At 35.3% G+C, this 15,082-nt stretch overlaps 1 protein-coding gene across 15 annotated transcripts in view; it reads right to left on the bottom strand.

Moving 5' to 3' along the window:
• Positions 1-3,234: 3,234 nt before the first annotated feature.
• Positions 3,235-15,082, bottom strand: part of LOC128855456 (segmentation protein cap'n'collar) — a 287,928-nt gene continuing 276,080 nt past the window's right edge. For 12 of the 15 annotated variants that reach the window (XM_054090369.1, XM_054090367.1, XM_054090378.1 and 9 more), the window contains 2 exons: positions 7,036-8,291; positions 3,236-5,191 (listed from right to left, as the gene is read on the bottom strand). In XM_054090369.1, coding sequence (XP_053946344.1) covers positions 4,766-5,191; positions 7,036-8,291 — 1,682 coding nt within the window. In that variant the 3' untranslated portion in view covers positions 3,236-4,765. Of the gene's footprint in view, positions 5,192-7,035; positions 8,292-15,082 lie in introns of all 15 variants that reach the window. The other 3 variants (XM_054090379.1, XM_054090381.1, XM_054090382.1) reach the window with 1 other exon arrangement.

The following is a 15,082-nucleotide window of genomic DNA, read 5'->3' as shown; positions in this document are numbered from 1 at the left end:
ATTAAAACATTACAGCATACATATGTACTTACATTGCATTCGGATTTCATTTATTTATTTAATTTTTGTATTTCTTTCCCTCTTTTTGTTCGTTAAAACTATTGAGTGTACGCAATTTGTGTATTTACAATGGCTTATAACAGTAAATGTTTATGCATACATATATAAAATTACACATTTATGTAGTTTTTTATTTTTTTATTTATTTATTTATTTTTATTTTTTTGAGATATTAAAACTAAAGCTCTAATGTCACTGGTTAGGCGCCTCTAAATATTATATTAATTTACATATCTATGTCTATATGCATATACGACCACATATGCATGCCATATAAATATCTATGTATGTATCTATGTATGTGTGCATATAACTTTGCATATTCGCTAATTATGTATCCATACAATGCCTAACTGTAGATAGTAGTGTCTGGTTGTTTAAATTTAATTTTAATTTTATTTCGTAAATATGTATACATATATTTATGTATGTATGTATGTATCATATTAATAATAAATGCTTACGCATAATTCAACTTAAATAACTAAGGAGCAAATTTCTAACATTGTTCTTGCTGTTGTTTTAGCACATACTTGGTAATTGAAAAACAAAAAATGAATAATAATAATAAATAAAAAAATTTGAAAAATTAAAAAAAATAATAAAAAATTAAAAAATAATAATAAAAATTTAAAAATAATAATAAAAAATTAAAAAATAATAATAAAAAATATTGATAAAAAAATATTTTTATTTATGTTTCAAACAAGAATTTGTCTATTATTTGTCTTAAAAAAAAAAAATTCCATACAGCTAATACGATTTTTAAGCAATAACTTCCAAAACTTATTTCACAAAAAAAAAAATTCTTAAATTGCTGCAAATACATATTTCTTATTAAAAAATGCAAATACATATACAAAATTGGCGCTTAAGCCCTCGAGTGTTGCGAATTTAACCGAACTGCTCCTCCAATTTGCGATTCGCGTCTTGCTGACTTTCTACAAATGGATCGACCTACAGTTTCATGTCGCCTTCAAACGGCAAATTATTTCTTACTCGTAAGAGCCTTTTCATGTTAGCAATAAACTCGGTTATTCGTCATTGACTGCCGAGGGGCGACTGCTATTAGAGAGAAAAAAAAACATTTTCTAAAATTTTTGTGCATCGAAATCGGGCACTTCAAACGGTTAATCATGCCCCAATCGCTTCAGCTGCGGCGACCGCAAATGCACATAAGCTGGGTTAGATGGTTGTCCCCGAGGAGATAAGGGAGTTCACTTGCACGAGAATCATACATTTGCCCATTGTGGTTTGTATGTAATAAGCGAGCAGTAAAACTAATTCGCAAACTTGCATTGCTAACTTCTGCGCTTGGCATATAACTAATAGCAAAAACTGCTTAAGTCAAATAAATTGTTCTACCAAGAGTCCACAGATATGCACATGCGTGGGCAGCAGCAATTAGCGCTTAAGTCAAAAATCTTATTTTCAAGAAAAGTTACTTTCTACATACAGTCAACGTCAAAAGAAAGTTGATAAGTTTTGACTATTTATTTAATTAATTTTTAATTTTAATCAATTTTATACAAAAGTAGTTATAGTTTGAAATTTTGTTGAAAATTTGGCGAAAATTTTATCAATATGTGGTTTCTTTTGACGCCGACAGTACAAATATCTGTATGTATATGATACAGAATTTAAAAAATTTAAGCAATAAATGTTTTTTTTTTATAAATAAGGTAGAAGCCTCACCTAAATATAGAGTTTGCTAGAAAGTTAGGAGACTATGAGCTTTGCACCTCGACCTCGTGGCTTTTTGGGTGTTTGGGTGTACTGTTTACAATTATTATTATTTGTTATTCATTAGGGAGGTAGGCTGTTCGTAAGTTGCTTTGTTATAATTTGTATGCAGAAATATTTCAAAGGCGATATGGGGCGGAGCTTTGGAGAGAAATATGCAAATTGATAAAAGAAAAAAAAAGAAAAATGACAAAAAAAAATTAGAAAAAGAAATAATTATATACAAAAATGAAAAAATACTAAAAAAAATGAAAAAATACTAAAAAATTTTCAAAATACTAAGACAATATAAAAAAAAAAACAAAATAAAAAAAATACTAAGACAAATTAAAAAAACACCAAATACAAAAATACTAAAAAAAATATTTAAAGAAATGAAAAAATTCTAAAAAAAATTTAAAAGTACGAAAAAAATTAAAAAAAATACTAAAAAAATGAAAAAATACTAAGAAAATATTAAAAAAAAGTACTAAAAAAGATGTTACAAAAAGACAAAAAAAGCCAAAAAAAGTACTAATTAAAAAATGTATAAAAAAATACCAAAAAAATATATATAAACCCTCCGTTGGACCCTTTTTTGTTGTTGTAGCAGCATAAGCATCCCCCATACATATGTATATGGGGAATGCTGCTGAAGTGACAGCCCTTGGCCGGATATAAATCCGGGTCGTTCCGGTAACATAGAACCGACTGTCGTGGGACACCTTTTTTAAAACTTTCGGTCACCCAGGTCTAGGCAATTTTCGTTCTGTTCGAGGACCCATTTTAAAAGGTTATATGCAGAAATTGATAGAAAATTAAATTTTAGAAAGCTATTTGGAAGCTTGTGAATGTCCTGCACTTCAAAGAAGCCGAGTCAAATATCTTGGCGAATTTTTCTTGAAATACCTGGGAAATGTCACACTGACGGGACTGACTATTTACCTTCTTAAACAGATCTAAGTGGTTTCAACAACTTAGTTAGGAGATGGAAATCAAATGCAGATATCCCAATGGGTCTTAGGGCCACCGAGTGTCTTGTCTTAGACAAACAACCTGGCTAACCTAACCTAAGCTACCTGGCAGCTCAAGTCGTTAGCTATAATAGAAATATGTTAAATTCCCGTCCAAAGTCAAAAAAGTCACGCCAGACGAGGGTGCCCAAAGGAGGGTAAAAAAAAAGAAAAAGATAAAAAAAAATTAGAAAAATGAAAAAAGGAAATATAAAAAAATTAAAAATAAAAAAGAAAATATAAAAAAAATAAAAGTAAAAAAATAAAAAACCATAAAAGAAATAAAAAAAGAAAATATAAAAAAATAACAAAAAAATACAAAAATATATAAAAAAGTACAAAATAACAAAAAAAAAAATATAAAACATAAATTAACAAAACAAAAAAAATACCAAAAAAATTGAAAAATATTAAAAAAAAAATATAAATATAAAATTAAAATAATATAAAGGTAAAGTAAACAACAAAAAATCGCTAGCACAGTATACAAGTCGTATGAACGAAAGCGCTGCCACCTTCGAAAATTAAGGTCCACAAAGCGCGCAAACTAATAATCAGGGTTTCAATTAATTAATAATTTTAATTATTTATTTTATATTTAAATTAAGTAAATATAAAAATAAAAAAAATGCTTAATTGTGTTTGTAATGCAAAAAAGTTGATAAAATACTTTATACATTATTAGTTAAGTTAAGTTAAGTTAAGTTAAGTTTAGTTTAAATATTAAAATGTATCACAAGTTTTTCGTTTTTTTTTAAAAATTTTTTTTTTTTTTGCTTTTTATTATTTTTTATTTTATTTTTTTCTTACATTTTGCCTTCAACTCAGCAGCGTACCTAATAGAGGTATTTTTTTTAGAAAAAAAAAGATTTTTTTATTTTTATTTTTGTTTTTGTTCACTTTCTTATTCCTATAATCTGTTTGTTTAATTCTGTCTCACTTCATTATTTACCTTTACCTAATTAACATAATTTGTGCTCAACAACTTTAAATTCAAGTAACATTTTTATATATTTTTTTATATTTTGTATCAGTTTCTCGATCCTTCGATGAGATGTGAGTGCGCATGTGCGAACGTTTGTCTGTTTTAAAATGGGGAGAAGCGCAAACGTGGCTATAACGATTGTTATTCAGAGCAACTTCTGCCTTTGCTGATGTGCAAATGTTTTTATTGTCTGCTCTTTGTCTGAGTTTTGAGTTTTTCTTTTGTTCGAAATAGAGAAAATGAATTGCTAGAGTTTTCTTTTTTGAATTTACGATACCAACACCCCTAACTATCTATGTATGTATGTATGCACATATCGGTGTGTGTATGTATGTATACTATATGCAAGTATGAACGGCCACACCCCATATACCACGGCGTGCATAGTAAAAAAAATCGAAACAAAAAACAATTACGAAAACTGCCAGCAAAAGTGCAGAGGAGCAAAGCCAATTTACATTCATTACTAAGTTCGTTTAAATCTATGAAATCAATAAAAATAGAAACTTGTGGCAATCGAGGTGGTCGCAGCTGCGGGCACAGCAGCCACCTCATGCAACCATTCAAAATCCTTGGCATCCTGCTGCTGTGGCCCCCCCACATAATCGAACGTATAGCAATGTGCGCATTGGCATTGTTGTTGGGACGTCGCTGCGGGCTGATAGAAAAGCTCAAATTCAGCGGCATACGGTTGAAGCGCATGTTGTTGTTGTTGTTGCTTATATTTTTGCTGATCCTGCGGCCACGCTGTTGTTGATTGCCTTAAATTCTTTGTCGACTTTTGCTGTTGCTGCTGCTGTTGGTGTTGTTGCTGATAGAGATGATAGCGATAGTGGCGTTCGTAGTGGTGGTGGTGCTGTTGCTGCTGGTTGTGGAGACGTTGGTGATGACTCTGTTTCTGTTGTTTTTGTTCTTGTTCTTGTTGTTGTTGCTGCTGCTGCTGCTGTAATTTAAACCAACTCGCATAGTGCTGCAACAACAATTTTCAATCTTTTTGATGCGTTTGATGATGATGCGGATGCGCCGAATGCTGTCGCTGCTGCTGCTGTTGTGGTTGTTGCTGTTGCGCTTGCTGTGTATGCATATGCGGCAGTTGTTGCTGCTGCTGTTGCGCCTGCGCCTGCGCATGATGATGATGATGATGCAGCGCTTGCTGTTGGTGTTGCTGCAAGTGCGTCGCAGCGCCCAACATTGAATGCTGTTGTTGTGGTTGTTGCTGTGGCGACATGCCATTGTGACTCACGTGGCCGCTCAAGCCACTACTGCTGCTACTTGTGCTGCTGCTATTGCTGGCATTGCCACTGCCATTCGCGGCATCGGATTTGCGCAGCAGATATATGGAACCGTCGGCGGCCTGCTGCAGCGTGTATTCGGACGACGAGCAGGGATTGCCTTCGGGATCGCGCAAGTACTGAAAGAGTGGGTGAGTAGAAAAATTTAATTTTAATTTGTTTCAATTTCAATTTTGTTCCAAATTAACTTCATAATCCTGAATATTACTAAGTATTTCCCCAAAATAATAAATAATAAAATATATATATGCATAAAAAAAATATTAAAAAAAATATAAAAAACATTAAATATAATACAAAAAAATATATTGGAGGTTGAATTAGTTTTAAAGGTTTTTTTCAAAGATTTGGGGCTTTATTGTGAAAAAGCGGTACAAAATATTTTATTTGAAGTATTGGCCATCGCTAGCTACAACTTTCGCCCATCTTTCGGGCAATTTCCGGATGCCGTTTCTCCAAAATTCTGGCCGCTGCTTGGCTATCCATGACTCAACCCATATTTTGGTAGCCTCGTACGAGGAGAACCGCTGGTCCGCCAAATCGAGACTCATATGCCGGAACAAATGATAATCGGAGGGAGCTATGTCTGGACTATACGGCGGGTGGGGTAACACTTCCCAGCCAAGCGTTCCAAGGTATTTTTTTGACAGATTGAGCAACATGCGGCCGAGCGTTGTCATGTTGCAAAATAGCCTTGTCGTGCCTTTTTACCGTTTCCGGCCGTTTTTCTTTCAATGCCCGGCTTAAACGCATCAATTGCAGTCGGTAACGATCCCCCGTGATTGTTTCGCCCGGTTAGAGCAGCTCAAAATATACGACGCCGACCGGATCCCACCAAATGCAGAGCATGATTTTCTTGCCGTGAATATTCTGCTTGGCCGTCGACGTTGATGCGTGGCCGGGCAAACCCCATGATTTTTTGCGTTTTGGGTTATCGTAGTGGATCCATTTTTCGCCGCCAGTCACCACCCGATGCAAAAAACCCTTCCGATTTTGTCGCTCGATCAGCAATTCGCACGTAAAAAATCGCCGATCGACGTCGCGCAGCTTCAACTCGTACGGGACCCAATGTCCTTGCTTTTGGATTATTCCCATCGCTTTTAGACGCTTGCAAACGGTTGATTTATCAACGCCCAATGATTCAGCAAGCTCTTCTTGGGTTTGGCACGAGTCCTCGATTACCAATTCCCCCAATTCCGCGTCCTCGAACTTTTTGGGCTGGCCAAGACGCTCCTTGTCTTCGGTGTGAAAATCACCACTTTTGAATCGTCGAAACCAGTACTCACATGTTGAAATCGACGGAGTATGGTCTGGGTAGGCCTCCTGCAGCAATTCACGGGCTTGGGCTGTATTTTTTTTCAAATTGAAGCAGAAAAGCAAAGCTTCCCGCAAATTGCGGGAAACACTGCGTTGTTTATACTTCAGCGAAATGACAGATACTGATAAACAAAGCCTAGGGATGAGGCTTTGTCATGAATATATATTCAGTATTGCCAACGCGATAAAGTGATAAATAGCGCTATCTGTGTGTCACCTTTAAAACTAATTCAACCTCCCAATAAAAAACATAAAATATAATAAAAAAAAATATATTGTATACATTAAAAAAAAAAAAAAAAATATAACAAAAAACACAAACAAAATATAATAGCAAAAAAGAAAAAAACAATTTAAGTTGCGGATTTGTGGCCATTTTTCCAATTTCCAATTTTTTGAGTTTGACGCGTTCCGTGTAACCTTCCTACAACTTTGTAAATTATGTTGTTTTTGTACTGATGCCTTAATAAATTTAGTTTATATTTTTTAACTCTATGAGGAATCCCTATATTTTTCTGTAGAAATCAATTTTTAAAATACTTTTGAAAAATCTTTTGGAAAAAACATTCTGATATGAATTAGTTTAAACCTGATTCCCCCTCACCACTTTAATTTCACCCCCCATCCCTCAGTTGGTAGTACTCACTTGGAATATATGCCTGTGTAACGCTGCGAATTTGTTTGAAATGCGCTTGCGCTCCAAAGCCAGACTGTCACGATCCGAAAACAGCTGTTCCTTGCGCCTGCGCACCTCCTTCACCTCATCCTCCAGCGATAGAATCTGATCCAGCTTACGTTTGCGACAATTTTGTGCGGCCACTTTATTCTTACCACGTCGACGTATGTCGCGTATTAGTGAGAGCTGATTTTCAGTTAAGTCATACTTGGAGAGACGCTCATTGAATTCGTCCATGGGCAGATTGATGATGTCACTCACTGATATGGGTATATTCATAGCGCGTGCGCGCTTCTCATCGCGTGTCAAATGTTCCTCCTCACCATTAAAGGACTTGGAGGATTTCGACGATGTCGTCGATAGTTTCTTGTCGCGCGTTTGCGGTCGAGGCAAGGAGCCGGTGCCCTGTGGCAGAGTGTAAGTGTGATTGTGTTGCACCACTTCGTGTGGAGTACGCGGTGGGCGCTGTGCGAAATCTAGTGAGTAACCGCCGATACCACCAACAATACCTGGACCATATTTCAAATCGTATGCTTGTTGTTCCTTGCTACTAAGTGCCGGCCCCATAGCACCCTCGATGCGTAGCGCACCACCGGCACCGCCCTGATGTAGACCCGGCACTGTCGGATATGGTTCATATTCATATTTGACAGTGGGTGCAGGTCCAACATTTAATATCGGATTCGTGTCTGATGGTGGTACTACCCCGCCACCGGCGGTATTGTTGCCACCAGCTGCACCTGCAGCAGTCAAACTAGGTTGCTCGTTGAGAAAGCGTTTGCCAAACATTTGATGTTTCTTCTGTGCGACGGGCGGTTGACGTGAACCATCGTTCAGACGATTATTATTGGTATAGCTGTAGTCGTACGGTCCACCATATTTGCCCTGATGATAGTCTTGCGCTGAATCGCTACCTTCGCCCCATTCACCATCCGATAGCGATGGCACACGCTCCGAACCCATTGAGCTAACTGCACTGTCACTGGATGCGTCCAAACGATCACCGCCGGCACTCGCACCAGCACCCGAATTCAAGAGATCTGCCGTCATACCGCCACCAGCAAGAGCACTATTTGCAGCTCCAGCACCGCTCATTGCGAGGCCGTTTGATGTGGAACCTGTGGCACTGCTGCCACCGCCGCTTGCATGACCACTTGTAAGACCACTGCCGAGTACGGACGAATTATTACTGGTGCTGTTGTTTACGTCAACCATGCGACAAAAGCCTAAAAGTAGATAAAGCGAGAAAGAGCAGCAATTAGATTAATGTAAATAGTTGTGCGGTAGTAAAGGGAATTGTACGAGTATAGGATTGCTTATATGAACAGGGTCGTGCAAGTTCGAGTTTCGTTTTTGAATTCAAGTCTGTTTATTGGCATACCATATAGAGCAGTGGGGTATATAATGAAATGAAAAATATTGCGAATATTGCACCATAAAAAGATAAAGTGACTTAATGACATGAGCACAAGCGTATAAATATGTGGCTAGAATGCCAAGGGAGCGACCAACGAGAAAGACAGTAGATCTGCGCCCAATTGGAGAAAGAAAAATGGGACGCCCGAAGAAAAGGTGGCTAGAAGATGTGGGAGCTGATCTTAGAAAAATTCGCGTGCAATGTTGGAGGGAAGTGGCTGAAAATCGAGATCGATGGCAAGAAGCTGTGAAGGAAGCAATGGTTCACTAAGGACTGTGATGCTAATAAGAAGAAGAAGAAGAAGAATAATACATAATATGTTTTGTAACCGACTTCCGAGAAATTCAGGCTTCATTCTGGCTCATACATCACGTAAGGAACTTGAAATGTTAAGTCCAATTTCAAAGTAAAAAGTTCTCAAGGGGTTTTCGCTTTAGTTCGAAGATGAAATTAAAATTAGTGCAATTATCCTTATGCAAATGGTGCCAAATAGTTTTCTGACTAAACTTCAATACCTGTGCGATGGAATGAGAGGTCACACGCTAATCCGACTCGAAGATTTCCAACATTCCAAAATTAGTAAAGCATGCCGCATCCTCGACGTTGATATTAACAGAACATATAATATATACTTGTTAGCCGCCCAACACTTTGTTGATGCTATATTGAGCCCATAAACAACACTGTTTTGCAGTCGCTTCATCCGACTTTTCGTTGAAGTAGGTAGTACTATAGAGCTTATATTATATTTAGAACTTAACTTCTTTGAACTTAAATCCAATTGGCTTCACCAAACATAAAACTATCAAAGACTTTTTTAAGCGTAATGCCTCCTTTAAATCGTTGCATGGTATAACGTAACCAAAGACATTCAGTGGGAAACATGCAGGAATTTCCTTGATCGAATATAAATTCCGGTTGTTTTGGTAAGGCAGAACCGACTGTTATGGGAACGTCTTACTTCACTAATACATTTCGTGGTAGAAGTCGTACATATGTATATATACGTATATTAGTACATATATACATATGCATGTACATGGTTTATATAAGATTGGCGCCTCCACCCTTTACTAAGTGCTTCTCCTATTTGTGATGCGCCTCTTGATGTTTGTTTTACAAATAGAGAGGTCTAGAGTTTTTTGGCGGCTTCGCACGCCAGATGGTTTTTATGAGAGAGAAGCTGTTTGATTGGAGAAATACAATCGCAGATTTACCATTGCCTGTCGAGAGCGATCGTTATTAGAAATGTTCTATCATTTGCTGTAGCCACGCACCAACTCAGAGAATATTAGGAGGTTTTGTATGTGTAGTGCCGACCAAAAAACAAAAACATACATATGTACATACTCCCGCAAAAATGAGTACTTGTACCATTTTTGGAGATGACACAGGGTGCACTAATTAAAGTACTCATATTTTTTTATATTGCCGAGCAAATTTTTTCTTTTCATATGAATAGCACTGTTCTCCCTTATTTTAGCTAAAAACTAGTTTTTTATCATATCTATGATTAAAAAACCGATTTTATGTAACCATTTGGTTTTACCTAAAATGTGTTTCAACGCTGAAAAAGGACTACGGGCCGTTGTTAAGATAATAGAATTTGAATTGATATAATTTTGTTTTTTCTTTTGGCATGCGTGATTTACACCCTTTGCTTTGTAACCGCAAAGTTTCTGCTGTTCAAATCTGGTAAAATACTTGAATGAACGAACAACAACCATTCAACTCGAAAAGTGCACAGCACTCAGCTGATTAGTTGTCAAACCAGTTTGTACACGTGCCAGTTTTACACTCTCGCCTGGCAGCCACTTTACAACCAATTAACACTTGCAATTCAAATAAAGAAACAAAACACTCGAAACATATCTACATTTGTACACACATCGCCGATGTAAAGCATAAGTATTTAATTCGATACGATGTGTTTACGGGAAATCGGGTTTGCTCCATATTTTCACATGTGCCAAATCTGTGCAGTGATGTGATTGTAGGTTCTTCCACAAAGTAATTTTACATAGTCATTATTTTTTGTTTACATGATATGCAAATTCTGCTAAGCCGACAAATTAACTCACCTACTTACATATCAAATGTTCACCTGTATTCAACTACTGATAGCAGTGGGAAATAGTGCAAGTCATATCACATGATGGTATTTTTGTGAATACTGATAAACTGTGCAAAGAACGCAAAACATACGTAAGCTTATGCACGTCGTTTGAGTGAAGCGAACAGTTACAATAAAATTCTTACAGACACTAAAAAATGCCTACGTATCAGCAGGGAGCTAAATTTGCTAATAATATTTCATAAGTGGGTACTATGTGCAAAAACAAAATGTCTTAAACAAAGACTCTTCAAAAATATGCATAATAATTCCACATTAACTTATTTCATAGCTAATCATACAATTCTACGCAAGCAAGTGAGTATTACTCTTAACACTCCTACGTACTTGTACAAACATACATACATAGGCAAGCGTAAGACGAGCTGAAACGAACGAGCAATAGAAGGATTACTTCGTTTATGGGAGTTCCCTCTGGGTTCTATTATTCTGCCCGTACAAAAATGTCGTTTAAATGAAAATACAGTAGGTTCTGTTTTTATGCGGCTTTTTTTTATGCGGTTTTGAAATAGTGCGGTTTTTTTTTAAGTTGAAAAATGCATGTCGACCTATCGGGAATTGTACATATAAACAAGATTCTAAACCAGCTAAGCAAAAACTCTTCACAGTTACATCAGAAATGCTAACCCTACAAGTATGGAACCGCCTGCATCACTATCCAGATCAGACGTGTACATTTCCTCAAGTGACGAAAGTGATTTTACGCCAAATCCTAAACGAATGCGCAACATGTGGGTATTGTCTGATTCTATTTCTGACGTAAATTTATTTTTCGATTCTGACGTTTCTTAAGTAAAGATATAATTTTCAAAAATACAATATTTTGTTTGTGCGATTTTATTTAATTATTTCAGATTCATGCGGTCTATGGAACGTATCTATAGTAATAATATGGGACTAGTGCCCTTTTTTATGCGATTTTATTACATTATTTCAGATTTATGCGGTTCTTAGCACTTTTGACACGTATCTATAGTTTTACTATAGAACTGGTAGCTTTTTTTATGCTGTTTCTTGAGGAACGTATCTACCGCATAAAAACAGAATCTACTGTATAGTATAAACATATTTAGTTGTCAAACCTTCAAAGCGGCAGTTCATTGCATGCGATAAAACTCAAGCCATAAGCACTGGATTATTAGCTTGAGTTCTGTGATCAGAGCTCTCCCCTTGCATTATATCGCATGAGATGATTTGCATGCAATCAGCGTTCGCCTGTCGAAAAAGGGTATAAAATATTGGCAAACCGATGGCTATCACTTGCTAATGCAAAGGCACTACGTAAGTTTTCACTGCGAAATTGAAATGGAAGAGGAAAAATACACAGGCTCTTATTTAATAAATACTATTATACTTTGAAGTTCCATATTGTTTGTTTAACAGTGCCGCAATATTGCTGTAACAGTTGAGTGGGGCGAAACACGCCCACACTTATTGTAAAAGCCTCCGCTCCATACGCGTACAGCCTTGTTCAATTGAATGGGGCGTTGATCGGATTATGACCGCCGCAAACACTCAGTGCGACAATGGCCTGTTATTCGAATTTGATAAATAAAGAACAATCAAGAGAAATAGGCTTCACATAAACATACATATGTATATTTGTACTATATGCAAACTTGATTGAGAAGAGCCAACAGAGAGAGCGAGAGATAGTATGGTGATATAGTAAGGTGCAAGCCAAGCTTTTGAACAGGTAGTAGTGGTAGAGCAAATAGAGCAATAAGATCCAATGTATCTTGTTTTTGCATTTGGCCGTTAAAATGTCACAAGATCTACAAACAAAGATCGGCAGATTAGAGTAGTTCTAAACGAAATTTGACAATTTAGAGCCTAAATTGATCTAGTGTTATGAACTGTTCAATGTGAAAGATTGGCGATTGGAGTAAAAGTAAAAAGTATTTATAAGGCAATGTCACGTTTAGCTCAAATGCGAGTAACCGACTGATCCATTTATAAGCGCATAAATAAAATAAAATAAAATATAGTAAAATAAAGTAAAATAAAATAATGTTAAACTAAAGCAAAATAAAATTAAGTAAAATAAAATAACGTAAAATAAAATAAAATGAAATAAAATAAAATAATGTAAAAAAAAAATAAATACATATATAATTGGCGCGTAAACTTCTGTTAGGTGTTTGGCCGAGCTCCTCCTCCTATTTGTGGTGTGCGTCTTGATGTTGTTCCACAAATGGAGGGACCTACAGCTTTTTCATGGCAGAAATACACTCGGAGGTTTGCCATTGCCTGCCGAGGGGCGACCCCTATTAGAAAAATGTTTTTATTAATTTTGCTTTCCCCGAGATTCGAACCAACGACCTCTCTGTGAACTCCGAATGGTAATCACGCACCAACCCATTCGGCTACGGCGGCGGTAAAATAAAATAAAAGCTTAAGGTCATAGTAGTCATAGCTCTTATCTAGACAATAATTTTAAAATTATTAGACTTAAGTTTAAAAATAAAATAAAATAAATCTCAATATATTTTGTGCTGTCAGTAGCATAAAAAAAAGTTTTGACTATTTATTTATGTCAATAATTTTGATATAGAAATATAGTTCAAACTGCAACAATAACCATATAACGCATAGTTTCAGACTTTGTACAAAATTTATAAATGTTAAATAAATTTTCATCAAAATTTCAAATTTTTTACTCAGAATTTTTCAATAAAATCCGGTTATACAGTCTTATACCTCATTGAATTTTGGTTTAATAAACTGCAAGTGGCTCAAAGATCGCGTTGATTTTGGCACAGCCTTAGGCGTTTTTTTTTTCATATAAAAATAAAATGTCGAACATACTTTAAATTAGTGATGGGCAAACTCAGCACATTTGCACTGTGCAGCAGCGCGTGCTTCTGCGTGCGTAAAAGTGCTAGGTGAAGGGGGATAACAAAGCACGGGGAAGAAACAGAAAAATTGAGCGAGTTGTGTCTGTGTTTGTATCCTGAATGAGAGAGCAATTATTCATGAATTCTTACCAGGGATGCCAACTTTTAACTTCATTTCAAAAAATTTAAAAAAAATAGGTTTTTTGATAGATTTTCCTTTAATAACTAAATTAAATACATATTACACTTTCTATTATAATAATGAATTAAGGTAATAAACAACAATAAACATGCAATAAAACATTTCAAAAGTCGCGTAATACTGTTTTTTAATTGCTAGATGTAAAGAAGATTAAGGCCTCTGAAAATATTTCATTTGAGACTAAAGTAAAATCTTACATATTTTAAAGCAATGACAGTTAAATCTTCAATAATATTGATCACTGCATATACTGACGAATCTGTAAATTATTCACACTTATCTTATGATTACTTAAGTGGTTTTTGAGTTCGGATATATTTTTTTAAATTGATGTTTTTTAAATTGAGCTAAGAAATCCACATTTTTAAGTTTTTTAGCAATTACTTTATAGAACTTGCAAACTCTCTTTAGCTACCGAAGTTTGTTAAATGTTTAAGAATTTTTAGCTACTGAATGATACCAGTTTTTCTTTTATTTTTCATAAAAAGTGGACGTGATTGACAACTAATTTCGCCCATATAAATCCAATGCACTCTGATATGCACAACTGCAAATAAAAATAAACAACCAATAGTATATACTTATGTATATAAATCATGAATAATAAAATCAACAATTTCCAAAATTGATTCCCACATTTAACAACTGCGGCAACTCTTACTCATAAGTTTTGACATTTCATAAATAAAATCAGTTTTTTCGTGATTTCTTCATTTTTCGACGATATTTTTTGAGACCGTAAGTTACATATTATTGTCGCATAAAAAACCACTAATATTAAGTGTATTTGTATGGTGTGGATGCAGTGAAAGTGCTGAAAATTCTATTTAAAAATTTGAAACGGCGAACGTCAAAACAAAGTGCACAGTGTTCAACTGCCGACAAAAACATAAATTTATTTCTAAAGTGTAATATATTACTCTGTTTTAACTTTTAATTTAGATAAACAAAGTTAAATGAAATATTAAATATAAAACATTTGGTTCAGCATGACCTCAAATGAAAGAACATTGTTAAATTTGAATCCGAAGTGGAGGGTAACTTTTTTATGCAAATATGTAGACGGAGTATCACAATGCCTTGTATGTGAAAAACGTGTGGTGTGTAAGGTTTTTAACATAAAGAGACATAAAGTATATAAAAATCCTTAAGTCTAAACGAAGAGCCCGATTCGATGTGCCAAATTACAGAAGGTCGGTAAATTTCAAATTATTAACATTTTTGTTTAATTTCTTAGGAAAACGAAGATTACGTTGTAGATGTAAAGAGTGCAACTTATGAAATCGCGTTAAACCTTGTTCGTGAGAATCGTCCATTTTCGGATGGCGAATTGGTGAAGTCTTGTATATTAAAAGCAGTAGGAATTTTGCCCCCTTATCTCGTAGAACTATAAGCAGACGAGTAGATGAAATGGCGGAAATTACAAA

Source organism: Anastrepha ludens, chromosome 2 (genome assembly GCF_028408465.1).
Source record: "Anastrepha ludens isolate Willacy chromosome 2, idAnaLude1.1, whole genome shotgun sequence".
NCBI classification, from domain to species: Eukaryota; Metazoa; Arthropoda; class Insecta; order Diptera; family Tephritidae; genus Anastrepha; species Anastrepha ludens.
The sequence above is the reverse complement of the archived record's forward strand: the minus strand, read 5'-3'. Positions and strand labels throughout refer to the sequence as shown.